We start from the raw sequence: 25,330 nt of genomic DNA, 5'->3' as shown, positions 1-25,330 counted from the left end.
TAAAGCAATAGCTTTGATAGTTTATGAGAAAAGTTGACTTAAACATAATATTCAACCAAGAAAATGATTTTTCTAAGTCCAAAAGGGGCAATAATTATTGCAAAAAGCAGGATGGAGTTATGTTGCTTGCTGTACAGGGTCAGCTGATGATGGTGAACAAGAGTTGCAAGTTTTAAAGCAATAGCTTTGATAGTTTAAGAGAAAAAGTTGACCTAAACATAAAACTTAACCAAGAAATCTGATATTTTCTAAGTCCAAAAGGGGCCATAAATCTTGCAAAAAGCAGGATGGAGTTATGTTTCTTGCTGTACAGGGTCAGCTTATGATGGTGAACAAGTGTTGCAAGTTTTAAAGGAATAGCTTTGATAGTTTAGGATAAAAGCTGACCTAAACATAAAACTTAACCAAGAAAACTGATTTTCTAAGTCCAAAAGGGGCAATAATTCTTGCAAAAAGCAAGATGGAGTTATGTTTCTTGATGTACAGGGTCTGCTTATGATGGTGAACAAGTATTCCAAGTTTCAAAGCAAAAGCTTTGATAGTTTAGGAGAAAAGTTGACCTAAACATAAAACTTAACCAAGAAATCTGATATTTTCTAAGTACAAAAGGGGCCATAAATCTTGCAAAAAGCAAGATGGAGTTATGTTTCTTGCTATACAGGGTCAGCTTATGATGGTGAACAAGTATTCCAAGTTTCAAAGCAATAGCTTTGATAGTTTAGGAGAAAAGCTGACCTAAACATAAAACTTAACCAGGCAACGCCGACGCCGACGCCGACAACCGCTCAAGTGATGACAATAACTCATCATTTTTTTTCAAAAAATCAGATGAGCTAAAAAGAGAAAGTGTAAAAAAAACTTTTACCAAGGTGGGGACGGGGAAAGATGCTGACGCTGATGCCGATGCTAGGGTGAGTAGGGTAGCTCTCCATATACTTCGTACAGTCAAGCTAAAAATGCAAGTGTGGAGTTAGGAAAGTTGATAAGCAAGTACCATTTGAAACATTATAGCTAAAATATGATCAAGGAACATTCACAAGGAACTGCAGATGAATGCACAAAAAGAAATACTTCATCAAATATGAACTACTATAGATGTGTAAACTATATGAATAGTAGTATCTTATGCTGGTGTTGTAATAATGTTGATAAAGAATATAAAAAACAATAAAATAGGCTAGAAAATGATTTATTAAGATAAACTTCTTTAGCTGATAAGCATGTACATTTAATAAAGCACACCAAAACCCACACATTTACAGCTTTTATGGATACATATCAACAAAATTGTATATTCTTCTCACATTATTTATTGTAAGAGTAAATATCATGTCCCTTAAGTTGTTTTTTTCCATATATACATATATGATACAGCTTTGTACCGTTCTATCACAACAATGTACAAACTAAGGGACTTTGCCTAGCTCACTGAAGGAACTATCCTCTAATGGTAATATAACTATAACTGTAGTTGGTAAAATGATATCTAGTTTACAATGGTTCAATAATATAATGTTAATAGATTTCACAATGTCCTTGTTATTGGTCTGCGGGCAGATCCATTAGTACACTGATATTGCCCACAGTACATTTATAAAGCCATAATTAAGTCTCTTAATCACTGAATTTTGTTTAAATCAACCAAACAATAAACATTTCAGTAATATTAATCACAATTTATGGACGATATTTTTCTCACAATGGTGTCAAAAAGAAAAAATGAAAATAACGAAAGGCAAGGATTCCTTGAGGGTTTATCAGATTCTTTCATGCCGTATATGCAGAAAAAATATCCTGCTTTAAGGTAACTGTTAACAGACTCGAATTGTAACTGCACAAATGTACAATACAGATGTAGTTCCTTATTTACAGCATGACAGTCATTTTACAAGCCAGTGAAAGAACTGGAAACTCTGTAATGTATCACCCAGACATTTGAAATCATATTTCATCTAATAAAGATAATTAATGAGATGTCATAATAGGGAGTTAGATACTCCAAAACTGGTAACATATAATCTTGAAACATGTGAAATAATTCAAAATGAAACATAATTTAGAATGTTTAAAGTCCTTTCACTAAAAGCTGCTCATTTTCAGTAAAACAGATTCAGTGAAAAAAGTATCATCTTTGTTTACACAGAATCTGCTATATACAGGATATTAATTTTTTTTTGTTGAATACTAAATATATCTCACCCAGAAGTGAGACAAACTTTATATATCCATGAGGTGAAATATATTCTATATTCGCAAAAAATATACAACATTTCTGTTTATTTTATGCTTATTTATTTTCACTCTTACTCTGCTAAATTTCTATAATAAACTTGTCTATCTTTAAATTTGGACATTACCATTAACTGTTGAAAGGGGTGCTTACCAAAATGATACTGACTGAAAAGCAAACAGTGCAAATCTTTATCAAACTGCAGGCTGATCATGATTTACGCTGTTGCAAAGGCAGAATCACTTACCGCCAGCAGACTTAAGGTCAAATGAGCCTTTTGCAGCTTTCATTCTCAACACAGGGAAAACATATGTAAACAAAAATGACAATGTACATCTGGTGTATATGGCATAAAGTTCCATTTTATTTTACTATCTGCAGCAAAAACGCACCAAATTCTCTTTGAATATATGAATTGAATAATGAAATATATAAAAAAGATACAATTTTCATCTTTTTTATTATGACAAAACTTAGAAAGTAATACACAATACACTGTGTGACAGATATGGATTATATATCACTGATGATTCCCAGTATTTCTCTTGAAAGAGACACTTTGAAAAAATCAAAATATCAGAAAACTGCGAAGCTTATACTCATGAAATACTATAATAACAAACTTTCACTATTATGAGTGAGTCTCTTTATGGAGTTGGCCTTAACTAAAACAGTCTCAGGTAATGTCTATACTATTTTGTTGTTGTAATAGTCCTTGTGGAAATGTCAAGCACATTTCTTTAAAACACCATAGTTTCAAGATTATTTAAAAAATTCATCAACAACAGTCCTTTTAATGTAAATCTATATACATGTACGCATCATTGTTAAAGACCAGTCACAATTTTTCTTAAGGATTTTACTAAAATGAGGATTCAAAAGCCCACACCAGGATATCTGTAAGCACTATTCAAAGATCTATTTACAATTTTTAACTGTTAACTTTTATCAAAGGCACAAAATCATTTTTCCTTGCATAAAATGAATTCAACCGACAAATCAACTGTGACCAATAAAGCTTTTGTTACATCAATGATTCTCTTTAAAATCAAATCATTTTCCCAAACCTTTGTGATTATGCAAGTTCTTTTGAAGAGTTTTTCATGTATAGCTACAAATCAACTTGAAACAAGTACTGTCCTTTTTACCCAAGTTTGAGAGTATATTTTCAAAGTATATTAAGGATCTGTCAAAGTTAGAGGCAAAGAAGTCTGATAAGGACCCCGAGCTTCATCTTCCCTTGTTTTCTGGTATGGATGATACCTTGGACAAGAACAAGTCTTACACACTCTCAATTCTTGCTGACCTTTATCTTTGGAAGGACAAACCATATTATGCAGGGCATGTCTGATTTTTGGATGGCAAGTATAGAAAAACTTGTCTAGTGGGTCAGGCCTTAGTGTAGCATTTGTGCCAGTGTTTATATTTGATACAATTCTGTTCGCTGACAGTAATGTTTCACTACAAACAGACATTGAGTTACCTGATCCAGTGTAAAATGTACCTGCTTCCTGTTGGAAATGTGTTGCTGTCTGGGTCTGAGCGTTTCCTTCTGATTGAGGCTGTAAATTTTGTTTTATTCTGGATAAATGGTATTGCAATTCTTGGTACAAATGATTATCTGTTTCTTTGGATGTTAGATTTTGTGCTGTCCATAATGGTAATTGCTCTGCTGCTTGGGGATGGAAATTCTCTGCTGTATGGTGAGGAAAATTTTGTGTTGGTTGGGGTAACAGGTTACCATTTGTCTGAATCAAGATGTTTTCTACTGCTTGGGGTATTACATCTTGTGAAGTTTGGGACAACAGGTTACCAGCTGCCTGGACTTTGGGTGTCAAATCTTTTGCTGTTTGGGACAAAGGGTTTACTGGTCCCTGTGAAGGTAGGTTTTCTGGGCTGCCTTGACTGTGGGAAAGAGGATTCACTATACTTTGGGAAGAGATTTCTGTTACAACAGATGGTACATTAAATTTAGTCTCTGTCGGACTAAAATGTGATCTAGTACTAGTCTGGTTAGAGTTACTTGGTAACTCTGGACCAGTCCCTACCCCTTCACCATTTATGTCTGGCCCTCCAAACCAATGTGTATTTGAGACAAATGATTCTTCTCCAACTAAACTCTCTTCTGTACTTACAGGTATTAATACCCCATTGTGTTTTTCCCAAGTAATTCCCAGACGTTCTGTTGCACGTTTCAAATGTGATAATTTAATACCACTTGAAATACCTGGATAAGCATTGCCTACATTCAGAACAGGTTCAAACTTTTCACCAGATAATGCAAAATTATGCTCAAGGTATTCTTTTAGTGAAAAACCTTTGAAAATACCCATCTCATTTGGATAACAGCCTTTCACAGGTGCACTCTTTACTGGTAAACTGTGATGGTTTTCATTGTTTCTTGGCACTAGGACTTTCTTATTACTTTGTTTAAGACTAACTGTAGCTGCAGTGAAGTCTGATACAGTCTCTGATACTGTACTTTTCTCACTTTTAGATGAACAAGGAAACTGAATTCCATCCAAAGCTTTTGTAGTGTTTTCTAGGTTATTAAAAGTCTTGAAATTTGCAGATGCTTTTGCGAATGTTTTACTTTGGCTTGCAGCTTGATTTCTGAGGTTGTCTTCTGTCACATGTACCAGTCCACCAGCACCAGCATCAACACATAAATCATCCACAATATCTCTTCCCATCTTATTGGCTAGGTATTCTAAAATTATAAAGGAATGAATGTAATTTTTTTTTTGTTTTACACATTTGTAAAACCTGAAAGCTCATACACATATCCGATAACGGCCGGAACCCAAGTACACATATCTGAACGGCCAGAAGGCCGTTATCGTAGATATGTTTATGAGGTTTCAGGTTTTACAAATGTGTAAAACAAAAATATATGACATTTATTTAATTTTGTTTCTTTTTATAGTCATTGTTTTCAAGGCAACTCTAATTATTTCAAATCTCTGCACTGGCAGTATAAATAAAAAGTGAAAAAAATAGTCCAACATCGGGATCGGGAGCAGCACAAAAGTTATCCGAATAAATTTGTTTTACACACTTGTAAAAAAATTATGTTAGCCAATCAAATTGAAGGAAATGGTCCAAAAAAGAAACAACACAAATTATACTAAGTATTGAATCACATATTACAGACTATGATTTTGAGCAGCAGTAAATGATCAAGGTAACAAATCTTAAGATGTTTATTAGGTAAGCAGTTTCTGATAAAAACATTCTCAAGATTCCACAATAATTACAGGAGTTTAAGTATGGGCCTGGGGACCAATATTTCCTTCTGCTGTTCTGAAGCCACGGCTTCTTTTCCTGTGGCAGGTAAAGTTTAAAGCTAGATGTGTGTCCATAGGACCCAGGTGTCCCCCACTCCTGTCACTGCATGTACATGGTTTTATGACTCAAGGTTTAATATTTTTTAAGATGTTTACAACACAAACTTAAGAATTTTAAGTGTACTTAGTGAAGGGCAAAAACTGGCCTAGCCAAGTAAAATCCCAAAGAGAACACCTGATGCTAAACTTCATAGGCTATAAAACAATCCTATAATGTTTTTTGACTCTGGGTAAAGTACATTTTGACATACATGCAGCACAAACTTTTATTATTTTTGACTAGGTCAAGGGCCATAACTCTGGTCAAGCAAAGGAAAACTCAGGTGCACAAATTCACATACTGGATAATACTCCTACATGACTTCATGACTCTAGATTTTTTTTACAGATTTTTCACTAAGTCAAGTACCAAAACTCCAATATGGCTGAATGAAATCGCAAACAGAACACCAGGTGTGCAAATTCACATGCTTTATAACAATCCCCTAACGTTTTATGACTCTTAGTCAAATACTTTTTGATATACAAGTGACACAAACTTGTATTCCATTTATGCATATTTTCACATGCTGAATAATATTCCTATGATGTTTCATGACCCTATGTAATATACATTTTTAGACATGTGCTACGCACATTTTACATTTTATGCATATTTTTTTACTAAGTCAAAGGCCATAACTCTGGTCTGACTGAGTGATATCTCTAGCAAAACCCCAGATGCACAACTTCACATGCTAAATAATATTCCTGTAATGTTCAATAATTCTGGGCCAAATATTTTCTGAGATACTTGCGACACAAAATTAGGCCCTTTTTATGCCTATTTCAGACTAAATCAAGGGTCATACCTCTGATCTGACTGTGTAAGATCCATATTAAAACCCCTTGTGCACTGCTTCCCATACTGCATAACAATCCACTGAGGTTTGATGACTGGGTCAAATGCTTTTTGAGATATGAATGATACAAATTTGGATGCACGGATGTTCCTACATATGGGTATTAATGATTTTACTCTTTTGTTCTCTCTATTGTTCTTTTATGCACAAAAATGGAAGGACCCTCATGCTCCCCACTCAAAAATGTAGCTTAATTCTACCTTCAACTTCAATAATCATTGCAGCAGCCCCTGTAGCTTTATAAGGAAAAAGTGTCCCACTCCCTGCTAGCCAAGACTTTCTAACCAAACACACTGATTTAAAGGCTGACCCTTATGAACATTTCTGTGAAATTATTTTGAAATCAGGCCAGCAGACTTTTTAAGTTTTTTTCTTTTTTGGTTGCTATGCTTTGAAGGTAAAAACAAAGTTGTTTCTATTATTATAGCAAACAAAAGCTGATGATCACTGCACTTAAATGTACTTTTAATAACACTTTTCCGAAAAGGGATTAACAAGACCAAGGTCACCTTGCATGAAAATTAGTAAGGTCAAAATCATTACAAACCTTCCTCCATATCTAAAGCATCATCCGATATCTCTCGGGGCATTCCCGTTTTTGAAGTCGCCTGCTTGTCTAGTGAGGTTGGTGTGTTTCTGTTCTTTGCCGCAGGGTCAGAACACACTGCATTCAACTTCTGCATATCAGAGGTGTCCGAGAGTTTCTGAAAAATGTGCACACTTATTGATAATATATTATAGCGTAATGTCGGGTAATACCGACAGTGGTCAGTTATCGACACCCTAACAGCAAGTGTACATTTATGTTAATGCCACAGTCTTTAATATTTTCTGTGACGTTTTAATGACGTCACAAGTTCTTCCTTAATGTCTGTGAGTCCAAGCAAAACTCCTGCGCACTATTGTTTTACATCAAGATATTGTTCTTACTGACAGGCCGTATCTTCACAGAAAAATTTGCAAGTCGTAAGGTGGATAGTGTTCTCTCCCTTGAAATTGCTTTTGAAAATTCAGTTATTTTCACGTTTGCAACATGAGGACAGATGGGAAAGATGTCCTTGACAACAATTATTTTCGACCCCATTAGAAAATTCATAGTAGATTGTTTCCCTAAGCTGTGGAGATAGATCTACTTTATGCTTCTTTCAGGACAGAATATATCTTTATTGTATAGGCCTACATATATAAATTCTATAAACAAAATGAGCTTGTATTTCACAAGTATAAATATGAACAAGCAGGAAAGAATCCATATTGTACCTTTGTATTGTATGTTGCCGGACTACTTTCATTTATATGCATGAGCTGACACAGTTCTATACATAGCGTATAATAAAAACCTCACTAAGTTCCATTTTAATATCGATAAACATTGAAGATTTCATTCAAAAAACAAAACAGGTGGGGGCATATAAGAAAAGGGTCATTACAACAGTAGCTCGATCTGGGATTTTGTATTCAGCTCTCGTGGATTTTGCAAGGACAGATCACACTCTGTGCTTGCGAGCCTCATGAGATCCTACCTGGCAAAAATCCACTCGAGCCAAATACAGCATCCCAGATCGAGCTACTGTTATTATAACCCTATTATATTGAAACTTTTAGAGCTTCCCTTATACGAAACATAAGTGCGATTGAGTGCTCGTCCTAGTTTCTTAGAAAAAGTGGCAGGGATTCTGTTTGTCTGTCTGTTCGTTTGTCAGTGTAATTGACTGAAAAACGTTTTTAGTTGCTTACTTATCAGATCTAGACTCCGATATAAACTACTGCTGTTACTAAAAACAGTAGGTCCATAATTTGGCTAGGTTTACAGACATGTTACTGTTTATGAAAACTTAACCCTGCCTACTCGAGAAAAAATGCTACGAAACTAAGGTACTTTGGCACTTCTTATATATTGATAATTCTCTACAGTTGTATATTCCAGACATTGAAAATTGTTGCGTTACGACCTGTATTGGCTTCAAAAAGTTTTACTTTATACTAAGTTTAGAGCTAGTCTAGGTCTACTTGCACATGTGTATAACATCAAGGAAAAAGCATCGGCTTTATACACATGGCAAATACAATATAGCTCTAGCCACAATGATGGAACGTCTTATACATCTTGCAACTTATTATCATTTTTATTTATATAAGTGTTATAACTGACTTCTCTTCATCTTGTAGCTTACTTATCGTTTGTCAACATACTTATTTGATTTTTTTCCAAAATTGTGAGGGTGTCCATAACTGCCGAATGGTGTCGATTACTGCCTCCATGACGTTTTGTATGTGTGGTTGTCTTATTGCCTTACAGCTGCTGCTGTAAGTACTATTTGATGATGCGGATGATTAATTAATAACGTTGAAAATTGTTTTCAACTAAGATTATCATAAATAAACAATCAGTTATCCTATGCTTAAGGTGTCGATAACTGCCGACATTGCTCTAGTTTATAACTCAATACAAAGGTATTAAAAAATTACATGTAATTCTTTAGTGCAGTCATATGTGCTACTGGCAAACTTGTATAGCAGTAAAAAATATAGCAGCAAATCATGATTTGTAAGACACATATCAGTAAGAGTTACATTTGATGTGTTTAAACTCTGTGTAGACCTGCAAAACAGATACCAATACCCATAAATCTGGTTTGAACAATTATCAACAGAATATTTTTCTTTCTCGTTATATTTAACCTAATATTCAACTGCTGAATTTCCTGCAGCTTTCCCTACTTGTCTGCATTTTATCTCCATTAATAGAAGCAGCCATATTGGCATAACCCGGCAACTCAACCAATCATCCAATCAAGCAAGCAGTAATGAGCCAGAATTTGGACAATCGAAATGGATAGTAGACACTTGTGGTCCTAAATATATAAGTAGTTTAATAAACCAATGATGCATAGCTTCTCCTTCCCTCCGGAGTGTGCATGTTGTGGAGATGGCACAGGGCATCAAAGGATGTAGACCATAATTATATTGGGGTGCAGAAATCGATGTCCTGACGAAGGCTGGTGGGAGTGGCCCTGAAAAGGACTTGGGACGACGAGGATGGGCCATGCAGACTCTCGCTGATTCTGCACGGAGGAGCCATTAACACTTCGGTGTATTGTCACTAGATGGCACAAGTAATGATGAACACTGTGGTGGATATCTTTGCGGGACACCAAATAGAAGACCCATTAGTACAATGGCATACCAATAGACGACATGCAGAGAAGACCCTGAGCTGCTCAAGCCTTATGCTCAATGTGGTGGGTGTATGCGGAGGGCTTGCCACACTCTACCTTCTGTATTGTCATGCAAACACATCTCAGGGATTTGTCGTTAATGGTCTCATTGGCCACGACAGTAACCACTTTTGGCTTCAAAATTATTAGACTTTTTGGCTTAACCACTAAAGGTAAATTCTCTTCACCACTTTGGCTTCAAAAATCATCTTTAACGGCATGCCTGGTGACACGCTGGGGGTCTATGCACTTACATAGCATTATGATATACTGTGCCTGAAAGGGCGGCTGGACCTTTATTAAACTTAAACACTGACTGAATGACTGAATGATGCATAACTTTTTGAATAATAGTCACTATCATACCAGGTACAAGTTTACTGTATAATTATGGCACTGATATTTCCCTAGTTATCTGTAAGTAAGACCCTCCTAAGCTCGTTTAGTAAGTTTAATTTCCACTCTACAGGATTAGCTATGAAAGATGCCCTAGTGCTTATTAGAGGAGTAATTAATTTATACATTAAAGGTTAATATTTTCTTAATACCATAAAGACTTGTAATGTGATAAAGGTATTCTCCAACTCAACAGGTATGAATTTTAGTATTAGCCATGCTCCATTCCAGCTCTGTCCTATTTCATGACACCAGCTGCACATTGCTAAACTTATTATGTGTAACCTGTACAACAATATATACAAGCAAAAGATATTTAGAATGCAGTCTACTTCTTTCCTGGGGTAGACCAGTACTGTTGTTAGAGACCAGGACATTAAAGAGCAACCTCTCTGCACTTTGGTAAACCTTAGTGCATGTGCTGCATCCAGAATTTTGCAGTCCTTATGAAATGAAAGCTCTCCCGGGGTTTACAAGCATAAGACTTGACAAGGATGCTGACAGACAGACAAAAAGACAGATAGACATGCCTACACAAATGCACATAAAACAAAGTTTCTACATACCTCTGTCAAACCTAACGTGTGTTTTGTGTTTGATCCACTGTATAACACTGACTTAGCTGTACTCCTAAAAGACAATAGCTTGAAGTAATACACTGATAGACTTTAAATACACTTTGTCCATAGATGGAAATCATTGCATTCTTGCAACATGTATTCAAGTACTTTTATTATTGTTATTATTATTCATTAAATCGGACTCAATTTGTGGTATCTTGTGTGATACATGAAGAGTATGACTGCTGTCACCTATGCATGTGTGGCGGTACAGTAATTCATGTTTTACAAAATTCAAAGTATACATATATAAAATTAAATGTTATTTGTAACATATTAAAGTCGAATACAAGCTCATGAACAACATTATTATCAAAATTTCCTACTCTTTTATTGAAGAGCATGACCGCTGTGGCCTGTGCATGTGTGACTGTACAGTTAAAAGCAACAAGAGGGCCAGGATGGCCCTAGGTCGCTCACCTGTGTAACATGCCATAACAGAGTAAACATGTTACCTAGTGATTACATGGAAACAAATATTCTGAGCAATTTTCAGTAAGATTGGACCAAAAAAACGTGGCAGCTTGAGTGTAAACAAGCATTTACTTTGATTTGACCTAGTGACCTAGTTTTTTACTCCACATGGCCCAGATATGAACTTGTCCAAGACTTCATGATAACGAACATTCTGATCAAAATTTATGAAGACAGAATAAGAAATGTGTAAACAACAGGGTGTAAACAAGCTTATTCTTTGATCTGACCTGGTGACCTAGTTTTTGACCCCACTTGACCCAGATAAAAATTCATAGGATATTTCATGCAGACAAACATTCTGACCAAGTTTCATGCACATCAAATGAACAAGAGTGTTAACACGCTTTTCCTTTGTTTTGACTGGGTGACCTATAGTTTCTGACCCAATATGACCCAGTTTCTAAACTTGGCCTAGGAACCATCGAGATAAACATTCTGACTAAGTTTCATGAAGATAGGGTCATAAATGGGGCCTCTAGGTTGTTTACAGGCTTTTCCTGTTATTTGACCTGATGACCTAGTTTTTGACCCGACATGACCTAGTTTCAATCCAGGCCTAGAGATCATTAAGATGATCATTCTGTGCAAGTTTGTATCAAATCAAGGCATAAATGAAACCTCTATATGGCTGAAAAGGCCAAAATAGAAAATTTTGCCCCTTTCAGGGCCAGTAACTCTAGAACCCATGATGGAATCTAGCCAGATTTTGAAAGGAACCCAGATTTTATTGTGACTTAAGTTGTGTGTAAGTGTGGTTAAAATCAAATATAAAATATAATTTTTATCGTGTTCACAAGGTAAAAATTACCACATTTTGGCTCTTTTAGGGGTCAATCAGGGGCTGTAACTCCGGAACCTATGATTGGATCTGACAGATTCATCATGGAATCCAAGATTTATTGTTGTTGTAGATATTTTACATGTCTGTATCAAATTAAACCATAAACGAAGTATCTATATGGCTGCAAAAGCCAGAATAGCAAATTTTGGACCTTTAAGGGGTCATATCTCTGGAACCAATGATAGGATCTGGCCAGTTTTCGAAAGGAACCGGGATATTATGCCAATACAAGTTGTGTGCAAGTTTGATTAAAGTTGATTGCAAAATGTGGTATCTATTGTGTTCACAAGCCAAAAATAGCAAATTTTGGCGCTTTTAGGGGCCATAACTCTGGAACTCAGGAAGGGATTTGGTCATTTTTCAAAAGGAACTGAGATATTATGCCAATAAAAGTTGTCTGCAAGTTTGATTAAAGTTGATTGCAAAATGCGGTCTCTATCATGTTCACAAGCCACTACGTGACAGGTGAGCTAATTAACATGAAACATCAACCATTTATATTGGTATGGGAGAGTAACAGAAACTAGAGCTGCTTTTGAGGAAAGCGCATGTCTCCCATAACTGCATATTATCATCTAAATAGTAAGTTGGTCTTTATATACTGTTTACTCACCAGCTGATTTTGGGTAATTCAAGGGCCATAATTCTGTAGTGCATGGGGCTATATATGCCAGTTAATGAACTTTGCCAAGGAGTTATGGTCAGAAAACATTTGGTTCAAGTTTGGTAAGGATCGGATAAGAATTGTTCAACTTACAGCGCAAACAAAAGTGAAAAGGCCGATTTTGGTAATTCAAGGGCCATTATTCTGAAGCGCCTTAGGCGATTTGGCTAGTAATCGAATTTGGCCAAGGACTTATGGGCAAACATATTTTGTTCAAGTCTGGTGAAGATCAAATGAGAACTGTTCAACTTAGAGCAAGAACAAGAGTAAAAAGCTGATTTTCTGTAATTCAAGGGCCATAATTCCTAAGTGCCTAGACCTATTTGGCTAGTTATTGAATTTGGTCGAGGACTTATGGCCAAAAACATTTTGTTCAAGTTTGGTAAAGATCAGATGAGAAATGTTTGACATACAGCAAGGACAAGAGTAAAAAGGCCGATTTTCGGTAATTCAAGGGTCACTAATACAATCCAACACATTAATACCCTTATCTATTATGTATATTTCATAAATATATGCATTACGAACATCTTGGATCAAATTTTCCAAATGCACAGATGGGGTGTTTTTGAAGTCCTTGAATGCACATGTTACATGAAAAATTTTCTTTTGGCATTCCCAAGTATTGTACATTGGAACGTAGCATAAAGTCTAGGCTTGTGAGGCAGAAACCATTTTCTTGCACACCGGACTGGCGTTTCCGGTGATTTTACCCATGCCGGCAAAACCCATCTGGCACCCCCCATGCCAGATGACTCTCGTGCTGTTAATGACAACTAGTTGTTCATGCACTGATATGTGTTTATGTAAAAACACGAAAAAAAAAACAGGTACCTTGATAGTTTTTCTCCGTTCCTTATAGTATATTTCTCGATTCAAAATACGTTAGTTTACCGTAAGAACATAAACGATAAAACTGAAGTGGAACTTTGTTATTGTGCGTAACGCAAAACATCACTTCTGCTTACGGACGTTAATTTCCCGCGCTCTACTATAAAAAAGAGTGCTACAAAGAAAGTATTTCTATCTGTTATTTGTAAAATACGGTATGCAAGAAAAATAATCTGCCAGAATAAAATGCTAACATGTATACGATATGCAAGAAAAAATATCAGTCATGTGTTTACGAATTGGATAGAAATATCCGTCCCTCGGCCACCTGCGCATGGGCAGTAATTTGGCAAGCCTCTTTACCGCCCAATGCGCAGGTGCCCTCGGGATGGATATTTCTATCCGATTCGTAAACACATGACAGATATTATTATAATTTCCTCTGAATAAAGTGTCATAGTCTTAACAAAAGTGGCCTTTTTGTTAGAACATCTTTTTTTTTTTTTTTTAATTATCAAATTATTAAGATAAAACGAACATGAATTTTGGTTTTTACCTTAGAACAAACTTAGTGACTTAACACAATCATGAGAAACAATGATAATTTGTCCCCACCAACATTCAATAGAATGTATTTAACAGTAATTTCAAAATAAGAATGGAATTTTGATTGGTCATTTATATCTAGAGAAATAGCTTTGACAGTTTCCTATATAATTTACTCACAGTTCAGTCTCCATATTCATGTGGTTTAATTTTTCTGCCATTTTCTACAAGTCTGGCTACCTGTGCTTCCTTGCTAAATTGTGTTGTCCTGAAAACAGACATGCCTATCATGTAGTTAGTTAAAAGTTATGCCGAGATGCTTCAAATCCACATTAAACAGGGAACAGAGACCTAGAAGTTAAGGTGTCAACCGCCCAACCTAGTGGTCTTGGGGTCAAGCCACATTGGGGTTACAATCCTTCTTTTTCATATCACACTTAGTCTAGCTCTGTTTTTTTTTTCAGGACTCCAGTATAATTCAAGAAAACTTCAAGTTTTCATAACAATTGAGCTAAAATAAACTAGAATAAACTACTCTAAAAGGTTGCAGAGTTAATAAATAATACTTATTGTATCCTTAAAAGTCAATTTTTTACACATTTAATATTTAATTTTAAGAAAGACTTACAAGGGCTCAAGTATCAAAACAACTTTTTCGCAATTCTTATCTTCGTTTCCGTAATCTATAACCTTGACATTTTACCTTCACTCTATTTTTAACTATGACATATATTTTCACTGCTAGCTTTCTTCTGATTTGATGCCCAACACCCCATTTACCCCCCTACCTTTTACCTGAATTAACAGCTTGGCATTATGAGCCTCCATTTACAATTTAAGCTGCAAAGTCACAATCTTCAGAACATTTTCACAAAGAAACACAAATTTTCGTATGTCGACTGCATATTTCAAACAAAACATACATCAAAATTCTCAACTGAAACAAAATTCTACTGACCTGCTTATGCCTTTTGACCAGTTTCACAATAGAACCAAGAATGTACTACACTGAATCATTTAATCAAAAGAAAACTATCTAAAAATTTTGTCTTTATGTTTATCGATATGTAAAATTATGAGCTAAAAACTTCCTGTTTAGATGTCGTTATGTTTTGCTAGAGACACTAAAACACAATTACGTTATTTACTAAACATAAAGTGATCAATACTAGGGTACTTGAAGTTTAGTGAATACGATCTGTTTCAAACTCTGTCATAAAATCAGTCAAGTAATGTGATACATTTAAACTTAACATTTAATGCAGTATAATAGTGTAACCTCAAAGTAAATACAATGTAACCTCATAGTAAATACAGTACAGCCTCACAGTGAATACAGTGCAACCTCACAGTAAATACAGTGCAACCTCAAACTGAACACAGTGCAACCTCACTATGAATACAGTACAACCTCACAGTGAATACAGTGGAAACTCACAGTGAATACAGTGGAAACTCACATTAAATACAGTGCAACCTGACAGTGAATACAGTGGAAACTCACAGTGAATACTGTGGAAACTCACAGTGAATTCAGTGGAAACTCACATTAAATACAGTGCAACCTCACAGTAAATACAGTGCAGCCTCACAGTGAATACAGTGCAAGCTCAAACTGAACACAGTGCAACCTCACAGTGAATACAGTGAAAACTCAGTGAATACAGTGGAAACTCACATAAAATACAGTGCAACCTCACAGTGAATACAGTGGAAACTCACAGCGAATACTGTGGAAGCTCACAGTGAATACAGTGGAAACTCATATTAAATACCATGCAACCTCACAGTGAATACAGTATAGCTTCACAGTGAATACAGTGCAACTTCACAGAAAATGCAGTGTAACCTCACTGTGAGTAAGCATGTTCCTGGAAAACTGTGGGTAGAGTATGTCTATAGAAACTTGTTCTGTGATGATGCCCTCAGAAAATCAAACATTTTCCTTCGTATTTGATAAAAATCTAAATGAATTAACCTCACTGGAGTAATAAACTCATTTCATTTTTCCTCTCAAAAGTACAGTGCAACCTCACAGTGAATACAGTGGAAACTCACATTAAATACAGTGCAACCTCACAGTGAATACAGTGCAGCCTCACAGTGAATACAGTACAACCTCAGTGAATACAGTGTAACATCATAGTGAATACAGTGCAACCTCACAGTATACAGCACAAATTCACTGTGAATACAGTGTAGCCTCACAGTGAATACAGTGCAGCCTCACAGTGAATACAGAGCAACCTCGCAGTGAATACAGAGCAACCTCACAGTGAATACAGTGCAGCTTCACAGTGAATACAGTGCAACCTCACAGAAAATACAGTGTAACCTCACAGTGAGTAAGCATGTTCCTGGAAAACTGTGGGTAGAGTATGTCTATAGAAACTTGTTCTGTGATGATGCCCTCAGAAAATCAAACATTTTCCTTCGCATTTAATAACAAGAGGGCCATAATGGCCCTATATCGCTCACCTGTTATCATTGCACTTCAGGACAGGAAGGTCAAAAAGTCATAATCAAGATCAATCAAATCATGAGTAAATATAGTTGAAATTTTCTTAAAGGTACAGATAAGTCAAAATACACCTAAAAATTGGAGCTACCATCCATGTTGTACCACAGAAAAGTGGTCTCGATTTTTCCCTACGGCCAATAATAAAGAAGTTACTAAATAAGCTATTTATAGTAACATAAAATAAAGTAACCCCTGGGGCTGGGTCAATTTGACCCTAGGGGGTCAAAATTTGAAAAATGTTTGTAGAGGTCCACTAGGCAATGCTACATGTGAAAAATCTAAGCTCTAGGCTTTCTTGTTTAATTTTAGAAAATTTTGAAGATTTTTTTATGTACAATCAAGTAACCCCATGGGGCGGGGTCAATTTGACCCCAGGGGTCATGATTTGAACAAATTTTGTAGAGGTCCACTAGGCAATGCTACACGTCAAATATCTAAGCCCTAGGCCTTCTGGTTTATTTTTAGAAATTTTTTGAAGATTTTACTATGTAAAATCAAGTGACCCCTGGGGCAGGGTCAATTTTGACCCCAGGGTCATGATTTGTGCAATTTTAGTAGAGGTCCACTAGGCAATGCTACATGTCAAATATCTAAGCTCTTGGGCTTCTGGTTTTTGAGAAGAAGATTTTTTAAGATTTTGCTATGTAAAATCAAGTGACTCCTGGGGCGGGGTCAAAATTGACTCCGGGGTCATGATTTGAACAAATTTAGTAGAGGTCCATTAGGCAATGCTTCACAGCATATATCTAAGCTCTAGGGCTTCTGGTTTTTGAGAAGAAGATTTTTAAAGTTTTTCCTTTTGGTTGCCATGGCAACCAGAGTTCTGCATGGAATTCAATTCTTTGAATAATTTTGAAAGAGGGCCACCCAAGGATCATTCCTGTGAAGTTTGGTGTAATTTTGCCCAGTGGTTTTCAAGAAATTTTTTTTAGAAATTGTTGACAGACGACGGACGACGTACTATGCACGACGGACATCAAGCGGTCGCAAAATCTAAATGAATTAACCTCACTGGAGTAATAAACTCATTTCATTTTTCATCTCAAAAGTTATGCTATATTACACTTCATGTTTTTTTTAACCAAGAAAATATGTCACATCAAAAGTGGATGAAGAGATCCTAACTAATGTTGCATGTGAAATTTCTATTCTTGTTTTTACTACAGTCCTCAGCATCATCGTCATCATTGTAACCAACATATGTTTTAGGAAGGAAAAGTCTTGTTATTATCCTTCTCTGTTTTCCCATTCCTACTAGAAGTGAATGTCAACAATATTGTGAGGTGATAACTTATAGTATTATGCTGCATTAGTCTATGGTAAATCTACACACAATATGGTACAGGAAAACGCTGAAATATATATGGGAGGTAACTCTTCAGTCCTTAAGCAAGCTTGTTTATTGACCAAGAGTTGTCTTTCTTCCCTTTTATAAGATGCTACAAGTTCTAGTGTTTAGCTATATATTTGATACTATAGGTAATGACCGAACTGACTGATATTTCTTAGTTATTGATTATCAACTGTACTGAGCTGACTGACATTTCCTAGTTACTGATCACTGACTGGGCTGGATTGACTAACATGTCCTAGTTACTGATTTCTGACTGCTAACTGAAATTTCCTAGTTATTGATTATTGACAGGACTGGACTAACTGACATTTCCTACTAGTTATTGATTATTGACAGGACTGGACTGACATTTCCTTGTTTTTGATAACTGACTGGACTGGACTGACTGACATTTCCTAGTTTTTTATTATTCACTGAACTGGACTGACTGACATTTCCTAGTTAGTGATTACTGACTGGATTTGAATGATATTTTAGACTTAAATAATTGGAATGAGATTGGAACATAATTCAACAATCAGAACTGCTTATCATTTACAGCAACTGTGTTTTTTATTGATCTTTCTTACCTCCCTTTTAGAAGGGGGCTGTAAACAAATGTACATTTCTTTGACTTAATTAAATAAATCAAAGCTTTCAGAAACCTGATAGGGCAGAGCTATTGTTTTGCTAAGGTTATGCAGGTAAAATCATATTTTTAAACGTTATATTTGTAGGTTTTGTGTAAACTGACTTGAACACTCGTGAATTTACATGTCTTTTTTCATTCACATATATTTCTAAAGGTTCTTATCTGAAGACAAATTTATTGTTGATTTAAGACATAATGTCGTTCCTGAAATACTGCTTCCTGAAAGGCTGATATTGTCCTGTGAAGGTACATGTACAGAGAAATGTTTCAATGGTTTATCAACAACATATAAACATGTCTTTTAACAAAACAGGTCAATATTTACAGGTTGTGGGTTCGATCCCTGGCCGCGTCATACAAAAGATGTAAAAAATGGTACTAGCAGCTTCCTCGCTTGGCACTCAGCATTAAGAGGATAGTGCTAGGACTGGTCAGCTCGGTGTCAGTATAATGTGACTGGGTGGGATATCATGCCACGTGTCTACAGCGTGATATTCCAGTCAGGCAGCACTATAAAGTTGGGCATTGTGCTCACTGCTACAAGTAGACACAGTCGTTTATATGACTGAAAAACTGTTGAAAAAGATGTTAAACCCGAACACACACACACACAAACACACAATATTTACACGTTTAAGCTGCAAAATTGCTTAAATCAATAAAGTTCAACATGCTCCAGTAATTTTGAAATAACCACCAAACTAAAACATTTATCGAGTTGTACAAAATACTTTTAGAACTTAACAAAATATAAAAACATTATAAATACTTGAGATGCTTTTGAGAAAAGCGCATGTCTCCCACAACTGCCCCTATGAAAAATGAGTTTCTCTAGATGGTTAAGACAAGTGGATCCAATTAGATGGCCTGGACGAGTGGATCCAATAAGCAATTCAAGGGCCATAATTCAAAAGTGCCTGTGCGGATTTGGTTAGTTATCAAACTTGGCCAAGGTCTTATGGTAAAACACATTTTGTTCAAGTTTGGTGAAGATCGGATGAGAAATATTCGACTTAGAGGACAAGAGTAAAAAGGCTGATTTTTCGGTAATTCAAGGGCTGTTACACCAAAATGCCTGGACCGATTTGGCTAGTTATCGAACTTGGCCAAGGTCTCATGGTCAAACACATTTTGTTCAGGTTTGGTGAAGTTCGGATGAGAAATGTTTGACTTAGAGTGTGGACAAGAGTAGAAAGGCTGATTTTTGGTAATTCAAGGGCCTAGCTCCAATATGCCTGGACCGATTTGGCTAGTTATCAACTCGGCCAAGGTCTTATGGTCAAACATATTTTATGTTTAAGTTTGGTGAAAATCAGATGAGAAATGTATGACTTAGAATGCTGACAAGCTTTGTGACAGACACACACACAGACAGACAGACAGACACACATACACAGACTGGAGTAAATCAATATGTCTCCCACTGTGTGGTGGGAGACATAATAAAGAAAATTTTCACTGGTAAAGTTTCATCAAAATCAGCCTATATTTGTTAAATACTTCATGCAGCAATGGGTTCTACATTAGAATTGTAATATTATGATGTTTTACGCAAGAATCATACAAAACAAAAATTCTTCTACAAAGTGCACAATCTTTCGGCTTATAACCTACATGAAAAAAAATATTTGCATTACTGACTTGTTTTCAATTTTGTTATTTACTGTATGGAGAATAAAATATAAAAATCATCAAAAAATTACCAAATTCATTGAACAGTTGAAATTCTTTAAAAGAAAGTTCCATTTACTGGTCCAGTGGCTCGGATTTGACCCAACTTCTGGGTTTGCTGAGCTTTCTCTAACCTGTGACTTCCTCAAATGCTTCTGTAAATAAAAAATGACAACCTAAACAATATGCTATAAGATATGGTAATAACTATACTGATTTCTCTTTAATTTTTGAAAATAAACACAAAAAAAACAAAATATTCAAGCGTAATCTCAGAGACAGTGTCACACTCTTGCACTTTCCAAGTTCTACAGGAGTACATACAATGTATATTAGAACAATATATAACAGCAACATTTTCAATTACGGAACTGTATGTTCATTTGGAGTTCCTTGGGATTTCAGTTATACATAGAAAACATTATTTGACATGAATACATATGAGGTTTCAAACTTCGTCCCAATTGAAGGGTATCAAATATTTAAATACAACCATATCAGAAAATATAGCATCCAAATCGCTGGTAGAACTTCAGATTTTTTTCTCTATAGCAATTATCAAAGTACGACTGTTGGGATATTACACCTTCAAATATACAGACATACGTTGCCCTAGATTAAATGCCATTCAGTGGCATATTACAAAACAAAATTTAACAGAAATATAGTCTACAATTAAACAGCGTCATCTTGGATGTACTTTAAAACTGCAATTTATGTCATACTTAACGTAACATTTTATTGCTATGACGATTGATGATATTCAAATCTGCTATTAAGCCCTTTACCTTAAAGTTACACAAATAGCAACATGTATATTTATAGTATGATACTAGATACTAGACTAACCTTAAACGAAACGAAATTAGAAGGCTAGTGCTAAGGCTTGAATAGGCAGACATATATTACATGTTATTATGACAGTGTTAGATATAAATACATAATTAATTTGAGTTATCATATAAATAAATGTATTCATAATTGTTGTATTCCCTGTTAATAATAGCATCAACAAAATGTACATATTTAACAAGCGTTTAACAGATTATGTAAATAATTCAGTAAATCAAACTTGTATATTTTCTTATTCTAACAATGACTTTCTTATCGTGAAAGTATAGAATATATAACTGGCAACACTTTTAATCAAATTTTCATTTTTTGTTGCGAGTACAATGTTAAATTTGTGTATGGATGGTCTTTGCCAATATTTAGCAGGTATATATTTAGTTCTGATGTCTTCATACACAGGACATTCCAATAGGAAATGAAGTTCATCTTCAACTGCGTTCAAACAAAGTTTACATATCCGTTCCTCTCACGGTGTGTTTGTATATCTTCCTATTTCTATCTCTAATTCATGTACGCCAGTTCTAAATTGTGCAAATGAATGACGAAATTTATGTATTGTTAGGCAGTCTAGATATGTTTCATGTTCAAAGTATGACTTATAATGCTTGTAGTAAAACAGCTTAGATGAGCTTTGGAGACTTGCTCTCCAGGTTTGCAAATATTGATCTTTCAGTCTGTCTACGAAAGTTCTTATAAACTGGTTTTCATTTGCTACACATTGTTGATCCCAGATGTAACCGAATCTGTTTTCATACAATACATTTTTGACCTTAGATGCCCAATTTACATTACCTATATTATCATAATAAAGCTGCATCAAATAACACTTTTTAACGTATCTGTTTTCAGGCATTTTTAAAATCTTTAACCAGTATTTTATAACACGTTTAGTAGATTCTAGCCATAACGGTAATCTTCCACAATCTCCTAGGACGGCTGCATTACATGAATTTTGATATAGGCACATGTAACGTTTGCAAGCATATCTATGCACTATTTCTGTACTTTCTCTTGGTTCAAATCCCCATATTTCTGACCCATACAGTAAAATTGGTAGTATTTTGGTATCAAAAATTTTGAAAAATATGGATTTTGGCATCTGTCCACCTTTGCATAGTGTTTTTAGTAATGAAATCAGTACTTTTTTCCCTTTAGTTGCTAATTCAGATGCCATTTTATTGTAAGAAAGACATCGACTAAACGTTACACCGACATAAGTAAATGAGTTAATACAGCTTAAAGGATATCCATTGTAGTACCATCTCTCAGAATTTGAAAGTTTTCCTCCTCTTTTAAAAGCCATTATTTTTGTTTTGTTAACATTCACTTTTAAACAACTACTTAAACAATGCATAATAATAACACACTCGTAGCATTTTAAACAAGAGGGCAATGAAGGCCCTGTATTGCTCATCTGACTATTGACCTAAAGATCATCAAGACCAACATTCTGACCAAGTTTCATTAAGATATGGTCATAAATGTGGTCTCTAAAGTGTTAACTAGCTTTTCCTTTGATCTGACCCGGTGACCTAGTTTTTGACCCCACATGACCCAGATTCCAACCTGACCTAAAGATCATCAATATTATCATTCTGACTAAGTTTCATGAAGATACAGTCAAAAATGTGACCAGTGTTTACAGCTTTTCCTTTGATTTGACCTGGTGCCCTAGTTTTTGAACCCACCTGACCCAGATCTGAACTTGACAAATAGATCACCAAGACCAACATTCTGACCAAGTTTCATTAAGATATGGTCATAAATGTGGCCTCTAGAGTGTTAACTAGCTTTTCCTTTGATTTGACCTGGTGACCTAGTTTTTGACCCTACATGACCCAGATTCAAACTAGACTTTAAGATCATCAAGATTATCATTCTGACCAAATTTCATGAAGATACAGTCACAAATATGGCCTCTACAGTGTTAAAAAGCTTTTCCTTTGATTTGACCTGGTGACCTAGTTTTTGACCCTGGATGACCCAATATCAAACTCGTCCAAGTTTTTATTGAGGGCAACATTCTGACCAAGTTTCATTAAGATTGGGCCAAAATTGTGACCTCTACAGGCCTCCTAGCAGGCCTGAACAAAAATAAAGGTTTTTATATTAAGGCTCCAATCTATGGAAATAAAGGCCTTTAGTGTAAAATATTAAAAAATAAAGAGTATATAAAGGCTATTTTTGTCGGAATTCTCGTTGAAAACACATAATATATATATAGGTATTTACTACATGTATGTGGTCTGGTGAACACAACAGCATTCTGAAAAACTCAAGATGAAAGATACACAAGCAGTATCCTAATAACAACACTTAAAAGGGAGGGAAGAAATACAGTAGTATAACCATTACTTGCTTTAAACTGGCATGGCAAGCAGTCTGAACAAAAATATAGGTTTTGAGTGAAAATTACAGGCTATTTGGCCGTTTTAAAGGTTTTTTCAGAAGATTTAAAGGTTTTAAAGGTTTGCTCTGAAATTAAAGATTTTTAAAAGTTTTGAAGGTTTCACTAGGAGGCCTGCCTCTAGAGTGTTAAGCTTTTCCTTTAATTTGACCTGGTGACCTAGTTTTTGACCCCAGATGACCCAATATCAAACCCGTCCAAGATTTTATTGAGAGTAACATTCTGACCAAGTTTCATTAAGACTGGGCCAAAATTGTGACCTCTAGAGTGTTAACAAGCTTTTTCTTTGATTTGACCTGGTGACCTAGTTTTTGCCCCTACATGACCCAATTTCAAACTGGACTTTGAGATAATCAAGATTAACATTCTGACCAAATTTCATGAAGATATAGTCAAAAATGTAGCCTTTACAGTGTTAACAAGCTTTTCCTTTGATCTGACCTGGTGACCTAGTTTTTGACCCCGGATGACCTAATATCAAACTCGTCCAAGATTTTATTGAGGGTAACATTCTGACCAAGTTTCATGAAGATTGGGCCAAAACTGTGACCTCTATAGTGTTAACAAGCTTTTCCTTTGATTGGACCTGGTGCTGGTGACCTAGTTTTTGACCCTACATAACCCAGATTCAAGCTGGATTTTGATGTCATCAAGATTAACATTTTGACCAAATTTCATGAAGATACAGTCATAAATGTGGCCTCTACAGTGTTAACAAGCTTTTCCTTTGATTTGACCTGGTGACCTAGTTTTTGACCCCAGATGACCCAATATCAAAAATGTCCTAGATTTTATTGAGGGCAATATTCTGACCAAGTTTCATTAAGATTGGGCCAAAATTGTGACCTCTAGAGTGTTAACAAGCTTTTCCTTTGATTTGACCTGGTGACCTAGTTTTTGATCCTACATGATCCAGATTCAAACTGGAATTTGAGATCATCAAGATTAACATTTTGACCAAAGTTCATGAAGATACTGTCATAAATGTGGCCTCTACAGTGTTAACAAGTTTTTCCTTTGATCTGACCTGGTGACCTAGTTTTTGACCCCAGATGACCCAATATTAAACTTGTCCAAGATTTCATTAAGATTGGGCCAAAATTGTGACCTCTAGAGTGTTAACAGTCAAATTGTTGATGACGACGGAGGGACGACGACGGACGACGGACACAGGGCGATCACAAAAGCTCACCTTGAGCACTTTGCGCTAAGGTGAGATAAAAACCCAATTACAAATGTTACCTATGATAGAACAACATTGTAGAACTGACTTTCTTATGATTTTCTGCCACTTTCATTTGAACTGACTACTCCACAATTTCCTTCTCCAAATTAAGATGTCATAATTATAATCCTAATTTTATGAAATGTCTATATTATTTCCTTTATTTGCAAGCAAACAACTGCTGATTAAGATATTAAGATCTCATAATTATCTTCTCGATCCTGCAGAAAAGATGTCATAAGTAATAACATACTTGCTTATATCTAAAATAAACAGTAATTAATAAGTGTTTGATCAATAACACTTTTCTTCAACCTTTCATCAATAATTAATCTAATTATAACGTAAAATATACCGACGAACAAACATAAAGATAGTCGGGGAATAGATCATGCAATTCTCATGTGTGCAAAAATATTAAATTAACAGATATGACCGCTGAAGGTGCAAATAATGCTTGGGTTTGACAGAAGCAACAAAGAGTAATTTAATACACAGGGACCAGGTGTCATGCTCGAGCAATGCTCGACCAGGCCTTGGTAATTTCACACAGAAAATAGGCCATGGCCAGGACTACATGAAATGTTTAAGCAAGCC

General features: G+C 35.5%; 1 protein-coding gene across 6 annotated transcripts in view; it reads right to left on the bottom strand.

Annotated features, from left to right (window-relative positions):
• Positions 1-1,173: 1,173 nt before the first annotated feature.
• LOC123543177 (uncharacterized) overlaps positions 1,174-25,330 on the bottom strand; it is a 58,453-nt gene continuing 34,296 nt past the window's right edge. For 4 of the 6 annotated variants that reach the window (XM_053548729.1, XM_053548726.1, XM_053548728.1 and 1 more), the window contains 5 exons: positions 20,282-20,404; positions 14,253-14,340; positions 10,660-10,723; positions 7,027-7,183; positions 1,174-4,940 (listed from right to left, as the gene is read on the bottom strand). In XM_053548729.1, coding sequence (XP_053404704.1) covers positions 3,409-4,940; positions 7,027-7,183; positions 10,660-10,723; positions 14,253-14,293 — 1,794 coding nt within the window. In that variant the 5' untranslated portion in view covers positions 14,294-14,340; positions 20,282-20,404 and the 3' untranslated portion in view covers positions 1,174-3,408. Of the gene's footprint in view, positions 4,941-7,026; positions 7,184-10,659; positions 10,724-14,252; positions 14,341-14,700; positions 14,935-15,030; positions 15,214-20,281; positions 20,405-25,330 lie in introns of those variants that run through there. The other 2 variants (XM_053548727.1, XM_053548731.1) reach the window with 2 other exon arrangements.

Source organism: Mercenaria mercenaria, chromosome 7 (genome assembly GCF_021730395.1).
Source record: "Mercenaria mercenaria strain notata chromosome 7, MADL_Memer_1, whole genome shotgun sequence".
In the NCBI taxonomy this organism is placed as follows: domain Eukaryota; kingdom Metazoa; phylum Mollusca; class Bivalvia; order Venerida; family Veneridae; genus Mercenaria; species Mercenaria mercenaria.
The sequence above is the reverse complement of the archived record's forward strand: the minus strand, read 5'-3'. Positions and strand labels throughout refer to the sequence as shown.